Source organism: Megalops cyprinoides, chromosome 8 (genome assembly GCF_013368585.1).
Source record: "Megalops cyprinoides isolate fMegCyp1 chromosome 8, fMegCyp1.pri, whole genome shotgun sequence".
NCBI classification, from domain to species: domain Eukaryota; kingdom Metazoa; phylum Chordata; class Actinopteri; order Elopiformes; family Megalopidae; genus Megalops; species Megalops cyprinoides.
The window spans coordinates 7,109,783-7,134,263 of record NC_050590.1 but is presented as its reverse complement, the minus strand read 5'-3'; the positions used below and the strand labels follow the sequence as shown (position 1 = coordinate 7,134,263).

General features: G+C 47.4%; 1 protein-coding gene across 2 annotated transcripts in view; it reads left to right on the top strand.

The window, feature by feature from the left end:
- uacab (uveal autoantigen with coiled-coil domains and ankyrin repeats b) overlaps positions 1–24,076 on the top strand; it is a 54,592-nt gene extending 30,516 nt beyond the window's left edge. For both annotated transcript variants that reach the window (XM_036535027.1, XM_036535028.1), the window contains exons 3-19: positions 3,608–3,696; positions 4,230–4,294; positions 5,566–5,623; positions 7,662–7,732; positions 8,064–8,170; positions 9,507–9,688; positions 13,573–13,610; positions 15,422–15,478; positions 15,914–16,021; positions 16,174–16,206; positions 16,591–16,683; positions 17,068–17,098; positions 17,281–17,330; positions 18,749–21,448; positions 21,731–21,883; positions 23,267–23,332; positions 23,955–24,076. In XM_036535027.1, the coding sequence (XP_036390920.1) occupies positions 3,608–3,696; positions 4,230–4,294; positions 5,566–5,623; positions 7,662–7,732; positions 8,064–8,170; positions 9,507–9,688; positions 13,573–13,610; positions 15,422–15,478; positions 15,914–16,021; positions 16,174–16,206; positions 16,591–16,683; positions 17,068–17,098; positions 17,281–17,330; positions 18,749–21,448; positions 21,731–21,883; positions 23,267–23,332; positions 23,955–24,026 (3,973 nt within the window). In that variant the 3' untranslated portion in view covers positions 24,027–24,076. The remainder of the gene's footprint in view (positions 1–3,607; positions 3,697–4,229; positions 4,295–5,565; positions 5,624–7,661; positions 7,733–8,063; positions 8,171–9,506; positions 9,689–13,572; positions 13,611–15,421; positions 15,479–15,913; positions 16,022–16,173; positions 16,207–16,590; positions 16,684–17,067; positions 17,099–17,280; positions 17,331–18,748; positions 21,449–21,730; positions 21,884–23,266; positions 23,333–23,954) is intronic.
- The last annotated feature ends 405 nt before the right edge of the window (positions 24,077–24,481 follow it).

Here is a 24,481-nt window from a genome sequence, read left to right as displayed (position 1 = left end):
CTTTTTTTCCTCGCTCTTTCAGTCTTATTGGTTTTGGCTGTACTCAAATTGTAACCGTGACTGAAATTGTGATACCCAGTTATGCTTTGAAGTGTAGCTATCATTTTTCATGTCTGCTTTACCTTCATGTAATTACCCAAATCCGTCAAATTATGGGGAGAGTTGATCAAAACTTTATATGGCCTTGATGTGAACTGCTGAAAATGCAGAGTAAGAGTGAGATACATCAAGTCGGCATGGTCTTAAAAGCATGTATGAGTTTATTTATTCAAGTGTCATGCTCTACGCCTTAATGGAACATACTACATTGAACATGTAGCTGTGATGGGGTCTTTCTGCACTAATCAGATGACCAATACCACAGCAAAGTGGCTCGCTTTTTTTCCATTTGAGCGGAGCAGTCGGGGGTTTTGGGGAATGTATTCCCTATAGTTGTGCTATTGACATGAGATCATCTCATTTGCAAGCCGGGTGTAGATTCACAGCTAGATGTTTTCTAGAGTGAAACTCATTTTTCGGCAGCTTCAGGATGCAACTAAATCTTTTATGCAAGGTGTTGTTGGCAGTGGTGCTTTCTTTGCCAGGTGGGGAATCTTAACAATGGCAAAATTCTCTGCTTTTTGCCGAACACAGTAAGGATTGTGCTTTTTTTTTTTTTTTTTTTATGGAAAAATCCCGTTATAATTGGCTGCAGCGCCAGAGATATCCAGCTAAGCAAGTGCATGGTGCTCGGCGCGTGTCTGTGTATTATAACTCTGTGAATACTCGAAGGAAAGCAGTGTACCTGCTTGTGAGCCAGTATCATAGCAGAGCAAAGATTAAAGCAGGTGGATTCGGCAAAAAAAAAAAAAGCACTCAGTCAGAATAACCTTCAGACAGTGCCACGCGTGGGATCCGTCATATTCGTGGATTAGCTCGAGCCAAAGTATCACTGAACAAAGCTCATGTTCCCTTTCCTGAAAAAAAAAAAAAATAGGATTAGTTTCAGCTTCTGGTAAGTAGCTGCATGGAGTTTATTGAGTACTTTTCTGTTTTCCATTTGTTCATTCCCCCTGATCTCTGCGTGCATCCTCTCTCTCTCTCTCAAAAAAAAAACCCATGCATACTTCTACAGGGCCAGAAGATGGGTTTTAGCCATATTTTCTTCATGTTTTAGAGCTTCTATCCCCCCCCCCCCCCACCCCCCAAGGTTTCTAAAAATACTTCCCTTCCGGGGGACTGCAGAGACTTGAAAGCCACTGAAAGGAGAGAGTGCCAGGATAAGATGACAAGTCTCTGTGGTCCCTAATGGGTCTGTGTCCAGTGTCACACACAACTAATGACCGTGGACACACATCAAGGGTTTCTGTCATTCCCCATTAAACTGAACTGGGGACACGCTTTGGATCGCATAAGACGGAATGGCATTTCTGTCCTGTGTAAAAAAAAAAAAAAAAAAATCACTTTACCTGGATTTCAGTATTCCTCCATACTGTTTTTTTTTTTTTTCAATGGACTTAAGGAAAAAAGGATTCCCTTTTTTCCTGAATGTTGCAGCATAAATTGGATCATTCGATTGGCCACACAACCCCGTTATATCCAGATAATCCTGTAGGGTGGGAACTTCTCTTTAGATGTACTGTTGGCCTGTCACCCAGTCACAGTCACCCAGTGTGGGGCTTAAACAGACTGCCTGGGCCATATTTCATTTAAATCGGTGCCTGCAAGGGAAAATAAGAAAATCATTATTTGGCATCTTGTTCCCCTCCTTTAAAGTCATCTGGGTCATTCCAGCAACTCTAAGTGGGTGCCTACCCTGAAATTACTATTTTATCTTATTAATTAATTGATAAATTTATTTAGTATTTTAGCATAGTGGACCTTTCTTATCCCCCTGATTATATCCCCCTGACAGTATCACTTAAGGCCTCCCTCTCTCGTTTGAGCAGCTCTTTAGCCTTTGATGACACTGTTTTGAGATGAGAGTGGGGAGGAAATGAATTTCATTATTTACAAACGGGTTTCATCACCACGTTACCTATCTGATGGAATTTCATCAGGCGAAAACCCTGAGAGCTGGTCTTTCGAAACACTTACAGCCCATAATTGTCCAGATAAGCTCAGGCTATATGCGTACATATAGATATATATTTTTTTTCCTTCTACTTTTGAGAAATGTGCCTGTTCTTGAACTTGCGCATTAAAAGTTAAAAAGGGTAACATCCCCATGCCCGTGTGAAGTACAGCTCTCATTGTTTTTAATGCAACTCCTACTTAGCTTTTTAATGAGCTGGAGGGGGTAAGATTGATGGAAGAGCCACAGGAAAGGCAATTTGCAGAGCATGTCATTAAAGCCCGAGAAGTGCCAAAGAACAAGTCAATCAAAATCTCCTGAGTGGAAATTATGAATGGGCTGCTTTTTATATTTGATGTGACTGACATGCTGGGCTTTTAAAGGGCCTTTGACCTGTTAAAATGCCTTTCCGAGGAGAGGTGCTGGTCAGCACATATCCTGTTGTAGGGTGTTTTTTTTTTTTTCAATGGGAACATCTGCACCAGCTCATCTGATAACCTTTTCTCATTGTTTGAGTAGACAGCTCTGCCCTATAATTTGATTGGAGGGTTCTGTCCTATTGTTTGATTGGACAGCTCTCGGCCCTATCATTTCTTTGAACAGCATTGCCCTATGGCAAGATTGGACGGGTCTGCCCTGTTCTCTCTGTCTTCTCTGACTTCTCTGTCATTTCAGTTGGACAGAGACAGAGGGGGCAGTCTAGTCAAACTGAATATCTGTTCTTTTTTTTTTAAAGCAGTTTTTTTTTGTATGATTCATAACACTGCAGTGAAATACTGAGGTTCAGAATACAAATGCCCGACAGTTATTACAATAAACAGATCAGTGGTGTAACTGGTTTTGTGGTGGGATTAGGAGAGAACCTCATGCTGATGGTTTCGGGTGAGATTCAGAATGCTGATTGTGGCTGTCATCGATTGACACAGTTTCTGTGTTTGTCCCACTCCCCTCCTGTTTCTCATTTTCCATCTCTCACACCCCCCCCCCTCCCACCGTCCCAATCTCCCATGTCTCCTTGTCCCCCCCCCCCCCCCCCCCCCGCCTGTACTTCTCTCCCTCCCCTGTCTCCCATATCCTTAATTTACCCTTGCCTCCCTCCCTGTCGCCCACCTTTTCTGCCTTGCACGTCTCTTCCCCATCCTTTGCTGTATCTCCCCCTTCTATGTGTTCCCTCCATTACCTGTCTCTCCCCTTCCCTCTCTCTGCGTCTCTCCCTCTCTCCCTCCTTCCCCCCTTCACTTCTCTTCTCCCTCTTTCCCCCCTCCCATTACCCTTTCCCCCCACCTCTCTCCTCTTCTCCCTCCTCCCCCCTTCTCTACTCTTCTCCCTCTATCCATCCCTGTCTCCTTCCCTCCCCTTCTCCCTTTCTCCCTTTCTCCCTCCTCCTCCTCCGCTCTTCTACCATCCCACACCCTCCCCCTCCCCCCCCCCCCCCCCCCCCTTGTGTTTCCATTCTCCTTCCCACCCCCCTTCCCTGCTCTCCTTCTTTTCTCCCTCCTCTCCCTCTCTCCCCATCCCTGACCCGCCCTGCCGTCCTGCTGCATCTGTATGCAGGTTCCATCTCGCTGCTACCAGAGGACACCTCGACTGCCTCAACCTCATCCTGGGCCACAATGTCGACGTCACCGCCACCGAGGCCACCGGTAAGACAGACCCGTAGCGGGCTCACATTATTGTCCTGAAAGAGAGAGAGAAAGAGAGAGTCACCAGTGAAGCTTATTAACAAGCTGATCACCACAGCACTGCTGCTGTGAAGCTCAAAACATCCATTACTGGCTGTTTTTATCACGGTGTAGCTAGTGTGGAATTAAAAAGACCAATAACTGACCCACCCATCTGTGGTAGTTTACACGCTGAGGGGTGATAGACCATTTAGACTGCAATCAAGTTGTGTGATTACAGTTTCAATGTGAGTCGGGGGTGGCCAGGTCATGGTATTGATTTTAGCTAAGCCAGTGGGATAATTTTATGTCTTTAAACCTCCATTCCTTAAGCCCCATTTATTCTCAAAGATAAAGAACAGCTTGACATTTCAGTTATGGGATCAACAGGGCTGTTTTGTGCTACACCAGAGCGAACGGCACGGTAATTAGAAACGAAGGTGTCCGTCTGTTGGGCCTGAATGAACTCATCATTATTGTAATTATTTTCCTGCATACCACGCTTTCCTTTTCAGGTAAAAATGCTCTGCATTTGGCCGCGAGGAATGGGCAGTCTTTGTGCGTGCAGAAGCTGTTACAGGTACAGTCAAACATATTAGGAAGGCATAATGTGTTTATAGCTTTGGATGGAAAAAGTGTGTGTGTGTGTGTGTGATCTTTTACGAAAAGCGCAGGGTCATACAAATTCATGGGTGCATTGGAATTTCAAGGTGCGTCCACCTGTCATGCTGCCAAACACCTGTCAGAGCTGGCTTTTGTTACCCCTTCAGCTTGTGGGGCACTGGCAGTGTGTGATGGCTGAGCTTTTAGCAGCCATTCGGCTCAGGGTGATTGTTTCAGACTGGCACGTGGGACCTCTGCTGTGAGTCCTCCCCGATGTCTAACATCTGGAGGGGAGGGTGAGGGTGCTACTTTGTTGTTGTGTGAGCGGGAGGCGGGCCCTGGTTCGGAGGGTCTGGGAGGGGAGCGGCCATAGTTTTTGGGACAGAGAACAACCCACCCCCCCCCCCCCCCCCCACCACGGAACGCGCAGTACCGTTCCAGGCAGGGTGGCTCCTGTGGCCTCTTTGGGATGACTGCGGGGGCCCCCCTGCCCCTGAGACTCTCTGAGTACAGTAGTGCTGCATGCGCCCCTCAGTATAGGGTTTCCCAGCCCGCAGATATGTCCTGGTCATCTGACCTCAGCCGCTTTGGGACGTTGTTGCTAGAGAGAGTGGGGTTTTTATAGGGGCCCTTTGGAGAGGGGGGTAGCTGAGGGGGAGGTGTATGGCCTGGCCCGGTGCCATGAGAACTTTCAACACGGCAACGCAATGCAATGTCTGCACGGCGACGGCGACGGAGACGGCGCCGACCCACCACCTCTCCGGTATCATAGCAACAGCTTCCCAGACTTGACCTAGTTGCAGCCTGTGCAGATTCTACAAGTAGACAACACGTCACGGCCAGAACAACTATGGCTGTTAATTAAAAAAAAAAAACTCCCATTCGCAACTCGGCGCTAAACTGCGCGGTGCATTATATGTCGCCCAGGTGTGCGAGGTAGCCCCGTTTTAGTTTTGGCGCAGGTCAGGTTTTCCAATTACCTCGCAACTAATGGAATTCAAAATAAAACAAATACCAGCCAGGCAGTGCATTATGGAAGGATTACGGGCCCAGATATGAGAAATTTGTTCCCTGCTTTTTCCAGACTGTGCAGTCAGGGGGCAGAGGCTGATCACGGAAGAGATACGAAGCGCACGCACGGCCAAATCGAGAAGATTTACGAGCCGGCTGGTCCTTACGGGTGTTATTTTGGGGTGGTGTTTGAGAGCGCGCGTGTGTGTCTGACGTGGTTGCTGTGTCCTCCTGCAGCACAACTGTCCGGTGGGGAACGTGGACCTGCAGGGTAGGACCGCACTGCACGACGCAGGTGAGCCCACCCCCCCCAAATCTCACCTGGCAAGAGCTCCCACACCAACTGGATGCAGGAATAACAGCTGTGAAAATTCCATCTGGCATAGCTCAATAGCTCATACATGTGCTTTTTTAAAAAAAAAATTGTTCATTACATGTCAGTTACAACCATTCAAACATTTTGATTACACGGACAGTACAGTTTAAAGGTGATACAACTTAAAGGCCTTGTTGATCACAGTGGGATTACTAGAGTATTACATTCATATTACAGGTTGATGACCTTTCAGTGGCATGATAGCTATGCGTAGATTGTGTGTTCACCACATAGGGATTGCATGTTGATACTGTTGAAGTTACCCAGTGCAGTACTGCCACCCTATCCGTCTCTATGACTCTTACCTGACTGTTGATGTAATGCATATTTGCAAGATTTGTAAGGGTGTTTCATAAGAAACTTTCGAAAACAGCCCCAAAGCCTGATGAAGAATTAATATCATACCAACGTGAAAGCTGCAAAACAGACACACTCTGTCGCACGCAGTTGTGTGATAAGTGAAATTCTTGCCATGTTTAGCGCTTGCTTTTTACACAAGCAGTCACACAATCTAATGCACAAGGACAACTGACACAGCCAGTTAAAGGTTGCAGTGCTGCAGTGCCACACCTGATTCGATCTCTCTGTTCCAGTAACTTGTTCTAATTATGTGCCAGGGAACACAGGTTGAATGGGGACCACACTTTTTGTGTTTGAGGTTTGACATGTAGAGCCCCCCCCCCCCCCCCCCCCCCCCCCCCCCCCCCCCCCCCCCCCCCCCCCCCCCCCCCCCCAGTCAGCTCTGAAGGTGCTTTTGAATTACGAGGCCCCTATCATGTTATTCTGTTTGACATTTCCTGCAGTTGAGCAAGGTGCTGTGCATTTAAAATGTTCGGGGAGACGAGCTGTCTTTTGGCACCACGTATCAAGAAGGGACAGGCACTTAATCGTCCGATATATTCACCTCAAATGATACATGCCAAACTGCTCTCTGCTGTAAACATATAAATCTGCTTTCAGAATGACAAACTGATTAAAGTTTGACTAATACCTAACTACTTTTTGCTGTCTTTCTTTTTTTTACTTTTCAACATTTTCAGAGGTGTTATTGGCAACAAAACAGCCCACATAATTGTATCTTTAACAAGTGAGTCAGGCTGCAATTTTATGAATTTCTCTTTGAAGCAAAGCATGGATATTTTTTTTTCTCAAGCAATATTTCGCAAAGCAAGCAAAGGGAGTGTTTTCATGGTTCACCTGGATCTAGGTCATTGATGAATAGTGTTAAATGTTTTCAGCGATACACCTTGCTCTTAAATTATGTATAGTATACAGTAAATATCCAGCTGTATAAATGGATAACATTGTAAAGAACTGTGACCTGTGTAAGTCGCTTTGGATAAAAGCGTCTGCCAAATGAATAAATGTAAATGTAAATGTAGTATGTAATTAGCTTGTATGCACCCCTGATTTGGTGATGTACTTTTAGTATGAGGAGTTTCCATTTAGTGTGTTAATGAGGATATGCATGGGGAACAAATGAGCCTTTAGAGTTGGTACTGACTGTTTTATCTGTACTGTAAATGAAGTGAACTTCTTAAGGGTTCAGGTATCGCTGCAGTTATCTGCACATAGACTACTGTAATGAAATGCCAGAGCCAACACTGATACTGATGCAGTTACTGGTACTGTTAATGGTACTGGTACCGGTATTGGTACTGTTCCTATTCCTGTTACTGGTTCTGTTTCTGTTACTGCTACTGTTGCTGTTACTCCTACTGTTGTTGTTGCTGTTCCTGGTACTGGTATTGGTATTAGTACTGGTATTTGTAGTGGTACTGGTACTGTTCCTGTTACTGGCACTGGTACTGGTATTGTTACTGGTATTAGTTCTGTTATTAGTATGGGTATTGGTACTGGTACTGCTTCTGTTAATGGTACTGGTGCTGTTACTGATACAGGGTGGAGGCTGTGTGGTGGTGCTGATGGCCTGTTTGGTTTTTTTTTTTTTTTCCAGTGATGGCTGGCTGCTCCTCAAGTGTGAAGCTGCTGTGTGACAGTGGGGCTTCAGTTAACGCCAGCGATTTCGTGAGTATTCACCTCTCAGATTCTCAATGGCCAAAACTGGGAATACAGTATTTAGGAGGTTATTAGGATTTTTTTACAAAAAAACATGTAAACCTGAAGCAGCCTGTAGCTTAAATGTAATGATATGAAATGGATCAGGGAATTAAAAGACACAAGATATTTTTCCAGGAAAATAAATGATTTGCCTACACATGTTTCATGAGTGAGTGAGTTCATGAACACGGATCAATAAGGCAGTGAATCATTTTTTTTTAGGTCCAGTCTTCTAGATACTGACCCGTGTGTGACTCCCAGTTGTCTTTCCTCTTGTTATGACTCCCCTCCCCTGCAGGATGGCCGGACCCCCCTAGTATTGGCAACCCAGATGTGCCACCCCCGCATCTGCCAGCTGCTTCTGGAACGAGGGGCGGACATCGCTGTCCAGGACAAGCAGAACAAGTAGGGTGCAGCATTCCTGAGCTCTGACTCTGAGTGTGTGTGTGTGTGTGTGTGTGTGGTACTGTTTCTGTTTCTGTATGTTTCTGTGTCTTTGGGAATGTTTGTGTGCATGTCTGTGTGTGTGTGTGTGTGTGTGTGTTTCTGTGTCTGTATGTTTCTGTGTCTTTGGGAATGTTTGTGTGCATGTCTGTGTGTGTGTGTGTGTGTGTGTGTTTCTGTGTCTGTATGTTTCTGTGTCTTTGGGAATGTTTGTGTGTATGTCTGTATGTGTGTGGGTTTCTGTGTCTGTGTCTGTATGTTTCTGTGTCTTTGGGAATGTCTGTGTGTGTGTGTGTGTGTGTGTGTGTTTGTGTGTATGTCTGTGTGTGTGTTTGTTTCTGTTTCTGTGTCTGTATGTGTTTGTGTGCCTTTGGGAATGTTTGTGTCTTTGTGTGTGTTTGTGTGTATGTCTTTGTATATGTGGGTGTGTGTTTCTGTGTCTCTGTGCATTGTACTATGCCTGTGTCTTTGTGTGTGTCTGTGTGTCTATGAGCATGTGTATGTGTTCAGTGATCAGAGAACTCACATCACAGATATTATTTTATGTTTCCACCAAATTTATGATCCTTTATGTCAGTTAAGAATGACAGTGATCCATGAGGTTACCAAATGTGTGGTTTAATCTGAAAAAAATTTTGACACAGTTGAAAATGCCTTCCCTGCTCTGTTTGGTGAGTCTGCTCCTGAGTGAGAAAAGGAGAGAGAGAGAGACTTCTCTAGAAACTGTCAGGCACAGGGAGTCTTTGAAGTGTAAAGGAATATCAGTGCTTTTACATATTATTAAGCTTTGAGAAATCCGTCTTTCAGGAGTGAGGCAAGTGATAGGAGACATTACACGCATAGCTTCCAGTAAATGTTTGCGTGTTTGGAATGCTGGAAGTGTTCTGGTGGATAGTTCAGGTCGTCTGATTCCTTAATTCCATTTCATTATTTCCATTCCACCAGTTATTGAGTGTAGGAGGTCTCCATCACAGCTGTGTAACTTGCCCCAAGGGTTTCCATTTGGCTAAGGCTCTGAGCTTGAATTGCCATTTCATGTAAGTTCAAGGTCAGGCTCAAATAAAAGCCTCCAGACACTGGTGGGACTTTCTGCAGCCTGTTCAACCTGTGCTTCAACCTGTGGATAAACCTTGCTTGCTTTGTTTGTGTGTGTGCATTTTTGTGTGCGTTCATGTGTGTGCGTGCGTGCGTGCGTGCGTATGTGTGTGCATGTTCATGCGTGTGTGTGTGTGTGTGTGTGTGTGTGTGTGTGTGTGTGTGTGTGTGTGTGCTTTTGTATGTGCGCATGCTCATGCAGAACGGCTCTGATCCTCGGGTGTGAGTACGCCTGCAAAGACGCCGTGGAGGTGCTGCTGAAGAGCGGAGCTGACGTCACGGCGGTGGACGGCTTCGGGCACGACAGCTACCACTACGCCCGCCTCAGCAAGAACCCCGAGCTGGTGGCGCTGGTCAAGAGCTACCTGGACGCCGCCACTAAAGGTCAGCAGCTGCCCCGGTTCACACCACCCCAGGTTCAGCGTCCCCCACTGCCTCAGACCGGTGTCACCACAGCTGGCGTGTTTCTGGAAAGCCCCCCCCCGCGTGCATATACTGTATCTGTGATGCTCATTCGTGTTCAGATTGTTGCTTGTGTTCATGTTGTTCGAAACTGTCTTCTTCCTTTAAAAACTCTCAGCGTGATGTTTCGGTGTTTGCCACAGCGGGGGTAGGAGGAGAGCTTCCTCTTCTCTGGAGCAGGTGGTCCCGCACACACATACACAGACACACACACACACACACACACACACACACACACACACACACACACACACACACACGGGGAGGGGGGCTAGACGTGCAGTCTGAGGAGGGAGTGCTACGGCGCGGCAGGTGATCCCGCGCACAGGAAGCGCAAGGCGGCAGGGTGCGCCACAATCACCGCCAACTCTCACAGCGTGCTTCATAAAGGCCTGTTCAAGAAGAGTCTGGAACCTTCTGCGGAGAGTTTTACCCGGGAAGGAAATGTGAAAATTAGAGATGAGAGGTGGGGGGGGGGGGGGTGTACTCGGTAGGGAGGCAGCAGTGGTGGAGGGTGCTTCAGTGCACCCTCAGTGCGAATCTCCTCTGCACTGAGGGGGTCTTCAGAAACCCCCGGCCGTGTCTGTGTGGAGCCTGTGCAAGTGGTGACTAATGCCCGCACTTCTAAAACGATCCGCTGAAAGTGCATCAGATGTCTATTCAGGTTTTTTCCCTCCATTAGCGCCGAGCAGCCCTGAAAGCCAGCGTGCCATTACCTGCAGTACAAGAATGTGTGTGATTGACGTGGGAAAAGGGGAAAGCAGGATGCGGAGAGCTCTGGCTAAATAAATTCAGCTTTTTTTTGCTGTGCACCCACGGCCAAGCCCCACGGCAAGCAAAAATAAATTCTGGAGTCAGCAGCGTTGGTAGCTGATACTATTATCACTTTAAAGATATGTTCTACAAACGTGTTAACCACCAGTTTCTTGTGTATTTTAACCAAAGATTTTAATTGATAGCCCCATCTAAAACACACACACACTCATGGCTGTCTGCAGAAGGAGAAATACGACACACTATGCTCTGTACCTGTAAACAAACAATGAAATCTCGAGTTCCGCAGCGTTCTAGATTGTAACCATGGGAACGGCAAATGCATTCTTCAAGCACCAATAAGAATGCGACTGACACGTGTCACATAATTTGAAATTTGAAATTTCTCGTAGAGATCAAAGAATTAATGAATGAAATTTGCAAGTAAAATAGCATATATACAATAGATCATGGATCAACGAAGAACGGGGCCACTGACCAAATATTTCAACAAAAGACCCAGTGCAGGTAGGCCACGTAGGCAGACGCTGTCAATACATAGAGTAGGCTAATTACAATAGCCTATTCTAATGCTAAATGGAGCAATCATGAAATCCAGCTAGGCCTACTGGGTAGGCTATCCCGTTAGACTAGGCTACAAAATCACACAACTTCATAGGTTTAATTTAGCTACTGATTAAAAGGCTTTCCATCGCACATTCCTAGACCACACCGGTGAAGGTGGGCAAGTCGAGGACATGAACAGGTAGCTTAAGGACCTAGAGCAGAGTAGACTGCAGCAGGAACCACCAGAGACAGCAGCAGGAGACAGAGCGTGGACAGGACCGAGAGCAGGGAAATGATGTGCGGGGAGAAAAGTCGGGCAGTGAGCTAGAGATGCTGGCATGCAGTGGGGTTTTGACATCCACGATTGACCCTCAGCAGCCCTACCCAGCTGACCCAACCCTGTTCATAGACACTGTGCTAACACCAAACGCTATAAGACCGCTCATCACAGCCGGCCCGTGTCAACCTGGATTACACGATGCATATGCAGACTTTGCTCTAGGAGTAGATGACAGAAAATTTCACGTATCGTGGTACACTAGGCCAACTGGAACTTGCAAGGTGGAGAGAAACTGGTTTGTGTACTTGCCACGGCTCCCACGGCTCACAGGGCCTATTGCCTCTGCTGCTGTTTGTCTGGAGCTCTCCACTGGCCAGGTTTTAGCCTTTCTTATAGCGTTCCCAAATCTGGCTACTTTTTACAAAATATATCTCACAATTCCTGTGAGCAGCGCAAGGGCAGAACGTTCCTTCAGTCGCCTTAAACTGTTAAAAACTTACCTGCCTGCCACCAGGGGCGAGAAGCGCCTCTCAAACCTTGCGTTACTCTTTACCGAAAGAGAGTTAGCTGCAAACACCGATTTGGATAAGGTGGTCAACATGTTTGCAGGAATGAAATCTCACAAGGTGAATGTGACAGGTTGATGTTGCTACAATTAATATGTTGAAAATTAAATCTGTTCTGTTTTTTTCTTTTCTTTACCTTTATCCTACGTCCACATTTCAGTTATTTGCGCTTGGCTCATGATGATTATGGCTACGGCCTGCGTGTGCTGTAGCATATGTGTTTATGTTTGCATTAAATAAAGAAAACACACACACGCACTAACAGATGGACATAATAAGCTGATAAAAATGTTGATTTCATGCAATTCACTGACTCTGAATTAGTTGATCATTGATTTCCTTTCCCACCAAACAAAATTGTCTAGCCTAAACTACGATTTAATTAGGACAGCTGTGGTCTAGAAATAGCGTACTTCAGTGTGCAAACACGTTTTTTTCCGCGGCAGTCTGTAGACTATCAGGGACAGAAAGTTGCGTGCGTGAAAAGAACGCCCATGGTTCCACTGATTCGGATCATTCGCACCCGTCGCCAGCAAAGGCAAGCTCCGCCCCTGGCAGCGCCCCTTACACTGCTGCTCTGGCAGTAGAATTAATTATTTCGTAAGCAGCTTTGCATAACCTATGTTTCACCACAGTGCTCTTAAGGCAGGGGTGTCCAAACCTCTCCTGGAGGACCCCTTGTCCTGCATGTTTTAGATTCTCCCTGCTCCAACACAGCTGATTCAAATGATCAGTTTGTTATGAACTCCTGAAGCTGCTAGAAAACAAACTGATCATTTAAATCAGCTGTGTTGGAGCAGGGAGAGATCTAAAACATGCAGGACAAGTGGCCTTCCAGGAGAGGGTTGGACACCCCTGTCTTAAGGGGTTCCGGTGCCATCATAACTTGCCACTATCCGCCTTGTCAGTATTGATGGTGTATTCCAAACTTACCAGAAAAGAAAGGTGTACACTCTTCAAGAGCAATAAAACAGGCTTTCCATTGTTTTCCAGTTTATCAGCACGAGAGGGCAGGAACACAGATGTTTTGGCGTTTATGGCACCATTAGTTTGCATGTGAGCAAAGTGCCTTTTTTTGCAATATTATCCACTAATCCCCCTTCCATGGAATGGGAATGGGTCATTAGTGCATCTCTGTAAAATCATGCAAATAATGGTGTAACACTGACCAAACATAAGCCCTGTTGGACCAAAATAAGCTGGCACAACCTATGCAAGTATGAATATGCAGGTATACGGGTTGCTTTACGGAAAAGATGGAAGCAAAGAAGAAAAGGGGTATACTGTATGCTATGCTTTTTCTGTACCATCCCTGATCTCCCTTGCCATCTGCATTCTAGGCGACAAAGTAACCCGCTTGAACTCCCTACCAAGCTCTTCATTTCGATGCAGCGAATTGACTTCCCCGGTACTTCCATAGCAGCACCTGTCCTGGCAGTTCAGCGGTGCACCCAGGATTACAAATCTCCCCTCAGATGGCTAGTTTCACAGAAATGACAAAAGTGCGATCGAATCGCTTCCTGGGGTGACCTCACAAGGGCAGCTCTGTAATCTCCGCGGCGTCTGAACCCCCGGCATCGTAGCACCAGAGACAAACAAAAACCAACTTTGACTTTTTCCTTTTTGTTTATCTCTGACAGCAAAAGAAGCTGCCAAGAAGGAGCTGAGAAAGCGACAGGTAATAGTGCATGTTTTTGTACTCCTGGGTGGGAAAAAAAAGGCCTGATGTCTACTTTTTTACCTGTCAACCGTTCTTGTTTAAAGTGCATTGTCTGCATATACTCAGTGGATCATCTCTGACACTATGCCTGTGCGCTTGAGGTTTCTTCTTTAATAATTTACTGGAACTTCATCTGATGTTCAGTGCTACTATATAATTTCTTCAGTATTACAAATTCGCCTTTCCTGAAAACCACACTCTTATGAGCACATTAGTATATACAAAATGGTCTTCAACACACTTGACCTGAAAGTGTAGTGTCATTGTAATGTGTAACAAAATGTGAAAGAAATTACTTTGAGGTTTCAGAATTGCATAGATAATTACTTCATTGCCATTTAGTAGACACTCTTATCTAGAACGACTTACATTACAATAGGCTCTAATATTTCCCATTCATGCATGCTAGTTATTCATTAAGGCAATTGTAATTGAGATACATTACTCAAGGGTACAATAGCAGTGCCCCAGCGTGGAATTGAACCAACAACCTTTAGGTTATGAGTCCTGATCTTCTTACCATGACACCACAGGGCTGCCCCCCTCCCCCCCAAAAAAAAGAAAAAGATAATGAGTATGGTTAGACATGGTCTTTAGCATCAGTCATAACCCTTGTGATGTAATATTTAAGGACACATGCTCTGTCATGGTAAACAGATATTTAAAGAAAATGTTTGGTGATAAAAATCCCCTGCTCTTAAATTCATCCCTTCATCTCTCTGGTCTTGTGTTGCCCTGAAGTGAGCATGAATTTGTGTGGCACTGAGCAAGTGGCAGGAATGTAAATATTTATGGATGCTAAATATTTATGTATTTGTTGGCGTTTTTTATGCAGCCCAACTCTGTATGTTACAGTGCAACAACTCCCTCTCCAGGGATAGGGAGAATTCAGTCTCTATTCAGCTGAAGGTCGACTTGGCATAGAGGTCATTGTTTTAGCTACGTCCCAGGGGCAGCACCACTAGAAGAGCGCACCACTGTGACTAAATATTAATGAAGAGCCCATGCAGCACTTTGGGAGCATAGAGAAACGTTTCAGATCTTCTTTAAGAGCCCTCTCTGGGTGCTTCTTCTGTTCCTGCTTCATTTGAAGGGATGATTAAGTCTGGAAGCCAAAGATGGTATTCCCGTAGCCCGCTGGCTCTTACTATTCTGTTTTGTAGTGGCTGTTAAGTTATTATCTTCTAATGCCTCCTAGCCTCATGCTAGCTAATCCAGCAGCTCACCCTGTGCTGTACTGTATGAGTGGTGTTTCACAAATTTTGCCCTCAAATAACCCCCTTCCTCATCTCAGACTTACTGCAGTGGCACGTTCCTATCTGACTTTTGAATGCCTGATTCTCCGCTGCCACTCAGTGGCTGACACAGAGTACTTGCGTCTTGGGGATAGCAAGTGGCTGTGCTGGACTGGGCTCCGGCACGGTAGCATTGCCCCCTAGTGCTCCAATTATGTATTGCAACTGTCTCGAGCGTCTGTTCGGCAGGTTTCATATCCAGTTTGGTTCAGACCTTTCAACAGCAAGAAGGATTGCAAGAAATCTGTTAAAGCAATTAGCTGGTCTAATTGGAGTTCAGGTGATGTAAAAACTTGTCACCCTCTCTTAGGACTGTAGTGGGTGGAGAGGGATCCTGGTGTCCCGGTCCCTCTAACATCTTAGTTGTTTTAGGATATGCATGATTGCTCTCTCTCTCTCTCTCTCTGTCTCTCTGTCTCTCTCTCTCTCTCTGTGGCGATGTAATCAATAAATGAAAAATGTTTCTCCCTACAGCCATCTGTGGACATGAATTCAGAGTCTGGAGCAAGTGCTAGGGACCAGATTATACATGTGAGTGGAATTTGTTTTGGCAACCAAGTGACCTCACTTCAACCGAAGGGAGTTTAGTTCCCGGCTGGCTCACTTTTTTGACATTGAATTTTGTGCTTTTTATGGAAACGCAAGGGAATGGAGATGAATTGGGTGTGCTGAGTGCTATGAAATACGAGTTTCATTAAAGACATCTTGCTGAGTCATCTTGTTTTTTTTTTTCCAGACACAGGCAGAATGTATTTTGTGCCTTCTTTTTTCATATAGAAAGGAAAAAAAAAAACATGTAAATTAAGTTCTTTCCCCAAAATCTGTTGGTGTCTGTTGTGATGTGAGGAGGGTGATTGTTCAGCGAACGGGGATTAATGCTGGCCCTGGGTGAGAAGCGATTAGTGCCATGTGTTGAGGGGCAGTGTGTGGGACACGTCTGATGGGTGTTGCTGAATTTCGACGCAGGACCTGGAGAGACAGAACGAGAGCCAGCAGGAGAGCTTGCGGACCTTCCACCAGGAGCAGAGGGTTCTGCTGGACAAGGTCAGCCTTCTGCAGCAGCAGCTCAGCCAGGTAAGACCACACCTGGCTCAGCCACCTGCGCTCCGCGGCCCCCTTCCTTACCATAGGACATGAGCCGTGAGGGAAACGTGTGAGCCGTGCAGCACAAATATGCATGCTGTAAAACCCTCTGAAAAATTGATAATCACTCTGTTGTTGTGCAGGAGAAGTTGGCTGTGGAGGACATCCAAAAGGAGGTACATAAAAGCTTATATCTACCTCCCAAACACCCCCCAACCCCCCCCCCCCCCACCTCCTATACATTTATTTATTTTCATTTATTCATTCAGTTGGCAGATGCTTTTTTTCCAAAGTGACTTACAAGTGAGGCAGAGTACAACACAAGCAAAAACCCATACAAGAAGTCAACAATATAAGAGGAATATTAGATACTGTATAATGTGTGTGTGTGTGTGTGTGTATGTGTGAGAGTAATGAAAATATTTTATAAGGTGTTTTAGTGTCCTTTTGCCATGTTTGTGAGTGGGTAGACCCGTGTGTGGGTAAGTGGGTAGGCTTGCTCTGTGACCCCACGTTGAAGACACCCCCACACCCCCCATGTCCCTCTCGCTTTTATGCAGAGAGAGCAGCTGAAGCTTCTGCTCTCGGCCAAGGAGAAGGATGAGGGTGCGAGAGCCGCCGAGACTGTCAAGGTCCAGATGAAGAGCCATATGGTGAGTCCCAAGCACCCAGCCGACACCTTCATTCCATCTGCGGGTTCCCTTCCCAAAAAACAGAGTGGTCCATCAGTCTCGAAGTGCAGGGTGCTCACTCTGGTGGTTGAGTAATGCTGAGTTTTTAAATATTGATTCTTAATTATTATTACGTCTGCGCATGTGTGCACAATTTGTTTTTTTTTTTTGTTTATATCCCGTGTCCATATTTATTTATGTGTTTGTTAGTTACACTAAGGCTTGTCTGAATTTGAATTTTTGAACTGAATTGGAGATTTTTAAGATTATGAATGAGATTGGATCTGAGGGGCTGGATGTGTTTGAAGCTGCACCAGTGATCAATTATTAAAGTGCGTGAGGACCAGTCTCTGTGCTTTCTTACAGGGGGAGTACTCAGGCCAATCTGTTGTTAAAGGTGAGTTAAGGATTTTTTTTTTTTTTCGTCTCTGGAATGGATCCATGAAATATGGATGATGAGACCACATGGGTCCAGACAGTAGAGGCTACAGTGTGTTGGGGGGGGGGGGGGGGGGGGGGGGTTGGGTTTATCAGCATTGAAATGGAATTGGATTTAACAATTGACTGTCTGCTCTACAGGAAAAGACCCTGTTCTTGTGAAGCAGTCTTACAGCCTCGATGCTGCACAGGTATGCCTTCCTCTCTTTTTTTCCTGCTCTATATATCCACACACCTGCTGACTTAGACGGAAGTTCAGGTTTTGAGGGATTTTCAGCGCGGCTTTAATACCAAAAAAAGGTGACAGGGAAACAGGCTGCCTGAGCAGCGAAGAAACGGTAAACGCTGAGTTAACTGCGTAACAGTCGTGGCGACGTGATGTTATTTCATTGTGTAGAAGTCCATTCTTCATCTCCTTTGCATGTTATAGTATTTTATTGATAGTCTCTGCATATGGAATTTTGTATTGTGTGACAGCACCCCCCCCTGTCCACCTCATATGAATGCTATGCTGTGTCAGCTAACGCTGAGGTTGTGAGAGTCACAGAGGGCAAGGTAGGGCTATGGGATTTTTTTCCCCTCATATTATCTGGTCATTGTCCCTCTGGAAATTGAAAAATGAATCATTTATACAGGCCCCCTGCAGGTGTTTTTCCACTGTGCAGAATAAAATTTATAATGTGGCAGTTTCTTTCCGAGAGTTTGAATTTTTTGCACGGATTGGTCATAAAGTCCCAATCTTATTTCTATGAAACTGTCTTTAATATCAACCCAATGGACTAGTTTTGCTTCTCCCGGGTTACACCTGAAAGTGAAAAAAAGTTTTAGCCCATATAAGTAACTGAAGTCGGGTATTAGCATTTAGATGTAATTCTGTTCAGCCAAATAGGCTGGGACTTCATGATCACCCTGTACAAGGCCTCTGAAATCCTTACCGCTGCACCACAGGAATATTAATTCAGCATCCACAATTGGCCATGTTCATTTCTGTATGGATTACTGCCACTTCGCGTAGCTCAAGATGATCAAACGATCACTCAACTAATAAGGAATAAATGCTGTAAACCCCATGGGATTTGTAAACCCAAGGGACTCAACAGCAGTGTTGTGAGAGATGCTCATTTTGGACATATCCCTTGGGTTGTTTCAGACTCTTTATGGTGCCATGGCATTACACTGTCATGTGAGGGCTGTACTGTAAAGAGACTAATGCATTCACTGTTGCATTCAGAACCACAGCCAAGTGTGGGCCCAGGCATTCTGACAATTTTATGACAGTTGAAGACAGACAGATTGTTAGCTTTATAGATCCACTAGTAAGTACTGGAGCTGGGAAATTTGATTTTTTTAAAATTTTGTTTGGCATGCAGCACACACTAAAATGTATTTTAATAATGTGTCATGGGTCGATTGCAGTAGTATTGCCCTCAGCTGAGCTCATTTTCCCAAGCGGTTGTGTTTTTTTCCCCTGTCAAGACCAAGCTCTGATTTAAAAGTGAAAGGGATCCCATGCCCTACACATGTGAAAGTTCATAACCATTAACCCACATCTATGTGTCATCAGTAGCTGACCTTATGAAATGTTGGACTCTCTCCTCACCTGCTGTAGATGCTGCAGCCGTCCGCACCTTCACGTTCAATGTCCAGGCCCCTGGAGCTGTCACGGCAGTGTTCGGTCTCAGCCGAGGAGGTGGAGTCTCTGCGGAGGGAGCTGGAGGTGGCGAGGCGGAGGCAAAACGCCACGGAGGAGGAGGTGAGCCGGCTGCAGGGGGCGCTGTCGCGCAAGAACCAGGAATGCGAGGAGCTGGCGCAGAGCCGGGACGCCGACAAGCGGGAATCGGACCGGCAGGTGCGGGAGCTGGAGGAGGCCCTGGGCGATGTGCAGAAGAGGATGCTGGACTCGGAGGCCAAGGTGAAGCAGCTCCAGGCCCACGTGGTGGCGGTGAAGGAGCACCTCAACAGCCAGCTGGTGGAGGACCTGAGGGCCGAGCTGCAGGACGTCAAGGCCAAGTACGAGGGCGCGTCGGCGGAGGTGGGACGAGTGCGAAACCACCTGAAGCAGAGCGAGAAGGCCCTGGAGGAGTACCGGCAGAGTGAGGGCCGGCTGGTGCAGGAGGAGGAGAGGCTGAATCAGGAGCTGGCCAGGTCCAGGAGGGAGAGGGATGAGGTGGCCGCGGCGCTGGCAGACAGGGAAGCCCGCGCGAAGGACGTCGAGGCCAGGCTGGCCTCCACTGTGCCCAAGGAGAAGTTCGACAACATGAAGAACCTCCTGACCAACGCGGTGGATGAGAAGGAACGGCAGCTGGCGGAGCTGAGGGAGGACTACGACCGGGTGCTGGAGGAGGCGGCGGAGCTCCACAGGGAGCTGGACGGGCAGGAGACGGTCGCCCTGCAGGAGCACGAGAGGGTGATGGCCGCGCTGGAGGAGCAGAACGCCATCCTGAAGAAGAAGCTGGCGGACGTCACGTCCAAGAGCCAGGCGCTGATCCGGGAGGTGCAGGAAGGGGAGGAGGAGAGCAAGCGGCTCGGCGAGCACATGCAGGAGCTGACCAGGAAGATCCAGACGCAGTACGTGCCCGTCAAGTCCCACGCGGAGGTGAAGAAGTCCCTGGAGGGCACCGTGGAGGAGCTCAGCAGGAAGCTGGAGCAGGCCGTGCAGAAGAGCTGCAAGGCGGAGGCGGAGCTGCAGAGGCTGCAGGTGGAGAGGGGCACCCTGAAGGAGAGCGTCACGCACCTGCAGACTCAGCAGGTGCCCCGGGAGAAGCTCCAGCAGGAGGTGGGCGCGCTGACGTCCCGAAACGCGGAGCTGCAGGAGGAGCTGGAGGAGCTTCAGAGGAGGTGCCGCGACAAAGAGAAGGAGGCCGGTGAGCTGGCGGCGGAGAACGGCAGGATGAAACGGAGCGTGAGCGAAGAGTTTGTGGCGAGGGAAGAGTACGAGAAAGTGAAAGTAGAACTGAGTGAGGCCTTGGAAGGAGCCCGAGCGGAGATGGAGCAGATGAGGAAAGAGGGTACGGAACGTGAGAAGGAGTTGCGGGAAGTGAAAGAAGGGAATGCGACGTTGAAGGAAAAGCTAAAAAGTGTTCAGATGGCATTGGAGAAGGACTATGTTAGCCTGAAAGACCACAAAGCGGTGAAAAGCAAGTTTAGCAGCACCTTGGCGGAAGCTGAGGAGAGAGCGAGGGAGGCGACGTCCAGCTGCGAGTTGGCCCAGGAGGAGACCAAGAAGCTCCACGGCGAGATCGAGGAGCAGAAGAGAGAGTTGGACACCATTCAGGAGGCCATTCAGTCCCGGTTCGTCCCGGTGGCCGTCATGGTGGAAAAAGAGGATTCCTTCAAAGCTGCCCTGAAGGACCTGACAGAGCAGCTGGCAGAGGTGCAGGAGAAACACAGCCAGGCCAAGATGGAGGCGGAACGTCACAGGCAGGATAAGGAGAAGCTGAAGGTGGAGGTGGCGTCGGTGCAGCAGAGGATGGAGACGGGCTTCATCCCCAGCGAGAAGCACCGGGAGGTGGAGGACGTGTACAAGGGGAAGATGGAGGAGCTCGGCCGGAGGCTTGGGCAGCTGCAGCAGCAGTGCCAGGAGGTGACGGCGCAGAAGCGGCAGCTGGAGGAGCAGAGCGCTCGGTGCAATGCGGAGGTGCAGAGCCTGCAGCACCGGCTGGAGTCTGAGTACGTGCGGAGGGAGAAATTCGAGGCCATGCAGGAGTCCCTGAACGGCACCATCCAGCAGGCCCGGGAGGAGCGAGAGAAGGCAGCGGAGGCCTACAAGAGGGAGGCGGAGAGAGTCGGCGCCCTGGAGAAGGAGCTGCAGAGCCGCGGCAGCGGCGCCGCCCTGCAGGCCGAGCACGTCCGAGCCAAAGAAGCCCTGGAGAAGGAGGTGGCCCGCCTGCGGGTGGCCCTGAAGCAGGAGGAGGAGAACAGCGCGAAGAAGGCTGAGGACGTGGCCTCCCTCCAGACGGAGCTCCTGCGGGCCACCCAGGCGATGGAGGACGCCCGCCGCAGGGAGGAGGAGGAGGTGGCGGAGCTCAGGGCGGAGAAGCGGAGGTTTGAGGAGGAGGTGGAGGCTCTCGGCGGGCGGCTGTCGAGCCTGGCGGCGCAGTGCGAGGAGTTGCATGCGGAGGCGGCCAAGGCCAGAGAGAACGAGTGCAGAGCCAGGACCGAGATGGAAGCGCTGGAGACCAAGAGCTCCTCCATAGAGCGAGAGATCAGAGAGCTGAAGGGGCGATACGATGACTCCCTCAGCACCATCGGGGACCTGCAGAAGAGAATCCAGATGTCCTCAGAACAGACAGAAGTCAAAGATAAGAAGGTAAATCGGATTTTTGTTCAGCAAGCTCTAATATGCATTGCCCAACCCCCCTTTCCAGGGAAGGAAGCATAGTGGGAATTTTAACACACAAATATGTCCTCTGATCATTTTAACTCCAGCATAGCACTAAAAAAAAATGTAAAGCTGGTTTAAAGTTTCGTCCTTGCAGGGGTAATGGGTTGTGTTTTTGATGCCGGTCATGCCTGTGGGAGCTTTGCTGTGGGTGTGTGCACCGCCAGGCGGATGGCGTGAGTGTGAAACAGCTGTATTTGTGTGCCACAGATCACAGAGCTGCTGACAGACGTGGAGAGACTGAAGCAGGCCCTTAACGGCCTGTCCCAGCTGGCCTACGCTGGCTCCGCGCCCAGCAAGAGGCAGACCCAGCACATCGACACACTCCAGGCCCAGGTCAAGAGCCTGCAGCAGCAGCTGGCTGTGAGTATGAGGCCCGCAGGGGAACCCCGCGCCAGGGTGGTAAGAACTCTGGGAACTTTCACCAGGCGCGGAGAGATTCCTGCCCCTAAAATGCTGATCTAGGATCAGTGTCCACCTTTTACGCAGAATAGTTGGGAGATAGGGTTATGTGTGGGTAAACTGTTCCTGAATCGATCTTCAGAAGTGTTTGGAAATGTTTCTGAAGGTTTTTTTTTGGTGCTGTTATAGAAGTTAACTTTCAAGAAGGCCTTCCAAGTTACTAAAGAATGTCAGTTGAGTGTGGAGATGTGCACACATCAGGTTGATCCTGACAATATTATTTCAGGTTGTTTTCAGATTCTCATTTTCCAACATCAGTGCTCAGGTGACGTTACCTGGTGCTTGTTTAAGAATTCTTTCTAAGCGCTTCATTGCTGAATATAATATTTCAGTACCAGTAAAATGCTTTAGAGGGCTTCCAAAGCAATATTTTATGTTTGATTTCAAAAAAATGCTTTCCATATGCAACAAAAAAGCAAAAAAATGCATTGCAGTGCGAACTGTATTCCAAATGAGGCTTTGTCCCCCGCTGTGTTATTGCTGAGCTTGTTTTGATTTCTGTGCCATCTTGTGATTTATTTGAGAGCAGAGATCCATCAGTGTTCATGGATTGACTCGTAGACCTTCCCCCAAAATTGCTTTGGTTTTTTTTTAGTGATTTGTGATTGTATGGACGCATGGTGTGGCAGCACCGTTATCATTAAAGCACTGTCACAGGGGAACTTCTGCTTGGGAGCCACTTTAATTTTACAGTTTCACAAAGCGTAGCATCTCTGAGAAAAGAACGATTTTTCAAATTATTTCAAACCTGAATGCATCCCTATCGATATATAAGCCATTCATATGCTGTTACTTTGCAATATGGTGTCATTTGGCTTTTGAAAAATCTAGAAAGTCATTGCCTGCAATGATATAAGAACTAAAAAAAAATTCTAGCCTTCAAAATTCATGAGGTTGTATTTCATGCTGAGAAATGGCAGGTTTTAGGAGGAGGAGGAGGAGTACTGTGTAATGAAGTGTTGTTCAGCTTCTGTTTCAGGATATGCTGTACAGGCAGAGGCAAGCTGAACCTCTCTAACAAATCAGTCCTCTTCATTCTCCTACCTTAAATGCACTTCTCTGATTGGTGGAAACTCTTAAGTCACCTTCCCTGGGGTTGTTTAAATGTGTAGTTTGTAATTCCGGAGACTGTTCTCTAATGCATGGGAGACGCGGATGGTTTTTATTCTGTACGCGTTTGTAGTTGGGGAGAGTGGAGCGGAGAGGAGGTAGACTGACTGTAATTGAGTCTGACAGATGGGTTTGATGCCACCTCTGTCTCACGCGTCCTCTGTGCTTTAACAGGATGCTGAGAGGCAACACAGGGAGGTGGTCTCAATCTACAGAACTCATCTGCTCAGTGCAGCACAGGTACAGTGGTCCTCTGTGTGTGTGTGTGTGTGTGTGTGTGTTTATGTGTGTGTGTGTGTGTGTGTGTGTGTGTGTGTGTGTGTGTGTGTGTGTGTGTGTGTGTTTATGTGTGTGTGTGTGTGTGTGTGAGTGTGTGTGTTTATGTGTGTGCGTGGGTGTGTGTGTGTGTGTTCATGTCTGTGTGTGTGCATGTGCGTGCGTGTGTGCGCACGCGTGTGTGTTTGTGTTTATGTGTGTGAGTGTGTGTGTGAGAGTCTGTGTGTGTATGCACCAATTTCTGTGGGTATATGTTTGTATTTGTGTGACTGATGTCCGGTCACACTTGTTTGTTTGTGCTTATTACGTACAAGTTTCCATCAACTTACAAACACTCCGAGTCATCTCAGCTTTAGCATTCTCTGTAGTCGGTAGGAGAGCATATGGGAGGTATTTGCAGTGCTGGGGTACAGGGTTGCTGATGGAGGGAATTCCGAGGAAGTTCAGGTTTATGTTTGAGCAGAGAGCAGGAGGAAAGAGATGGCCCCCGGGACAGGGTGGTTTTTTTTTTTTTTTTCCACCCCCACTGAGCCACCGTGACCGAAGAGGCTCTCTCTAAGCACATGCTGTGTACTGTGCTTCGCAGGGCCACATGGATGAAGACGTCCAAGCCGCCTTACTGCAGATCATCCGGATGAGGCAGGAGCTTGTGTGTTAGACGCCGCCGATGATGGAACAGCTGCCTGTACCAACACCCCCACCCCACCCACCCCCGCCCCCCATCATCACAGAACCACAGCCACTGAAAATCCCTCCGTTAAAAACCTCCCCTTCTCTGTCTCAGTGAGTCACTGTCCTGGAAGAATCCACACACTCTCCACCAATCATGCAAGAAAAAAAGAAATCCACCTCAAGTCCACAAAAGAGCCTCAATAAGCTCACCCCCGCTGTATTTTTCCTTTTTAACCGTACATTTGAATTAAATCAATAACTGGGGTTTTTTTTAGCCATGATGCTAAGGATTTATGTATTTAGGTAGAAGTGAAAGGTGATTCAGTCCCAGGTTATCCTCCCCTGGTTCATGAAAAGCATTATTAATCAATCATCTTAAGCGCTGGTCACATTTCAAAATCACTGAGCCACTGTTGACTGCATAGTAATATTAATTTCATT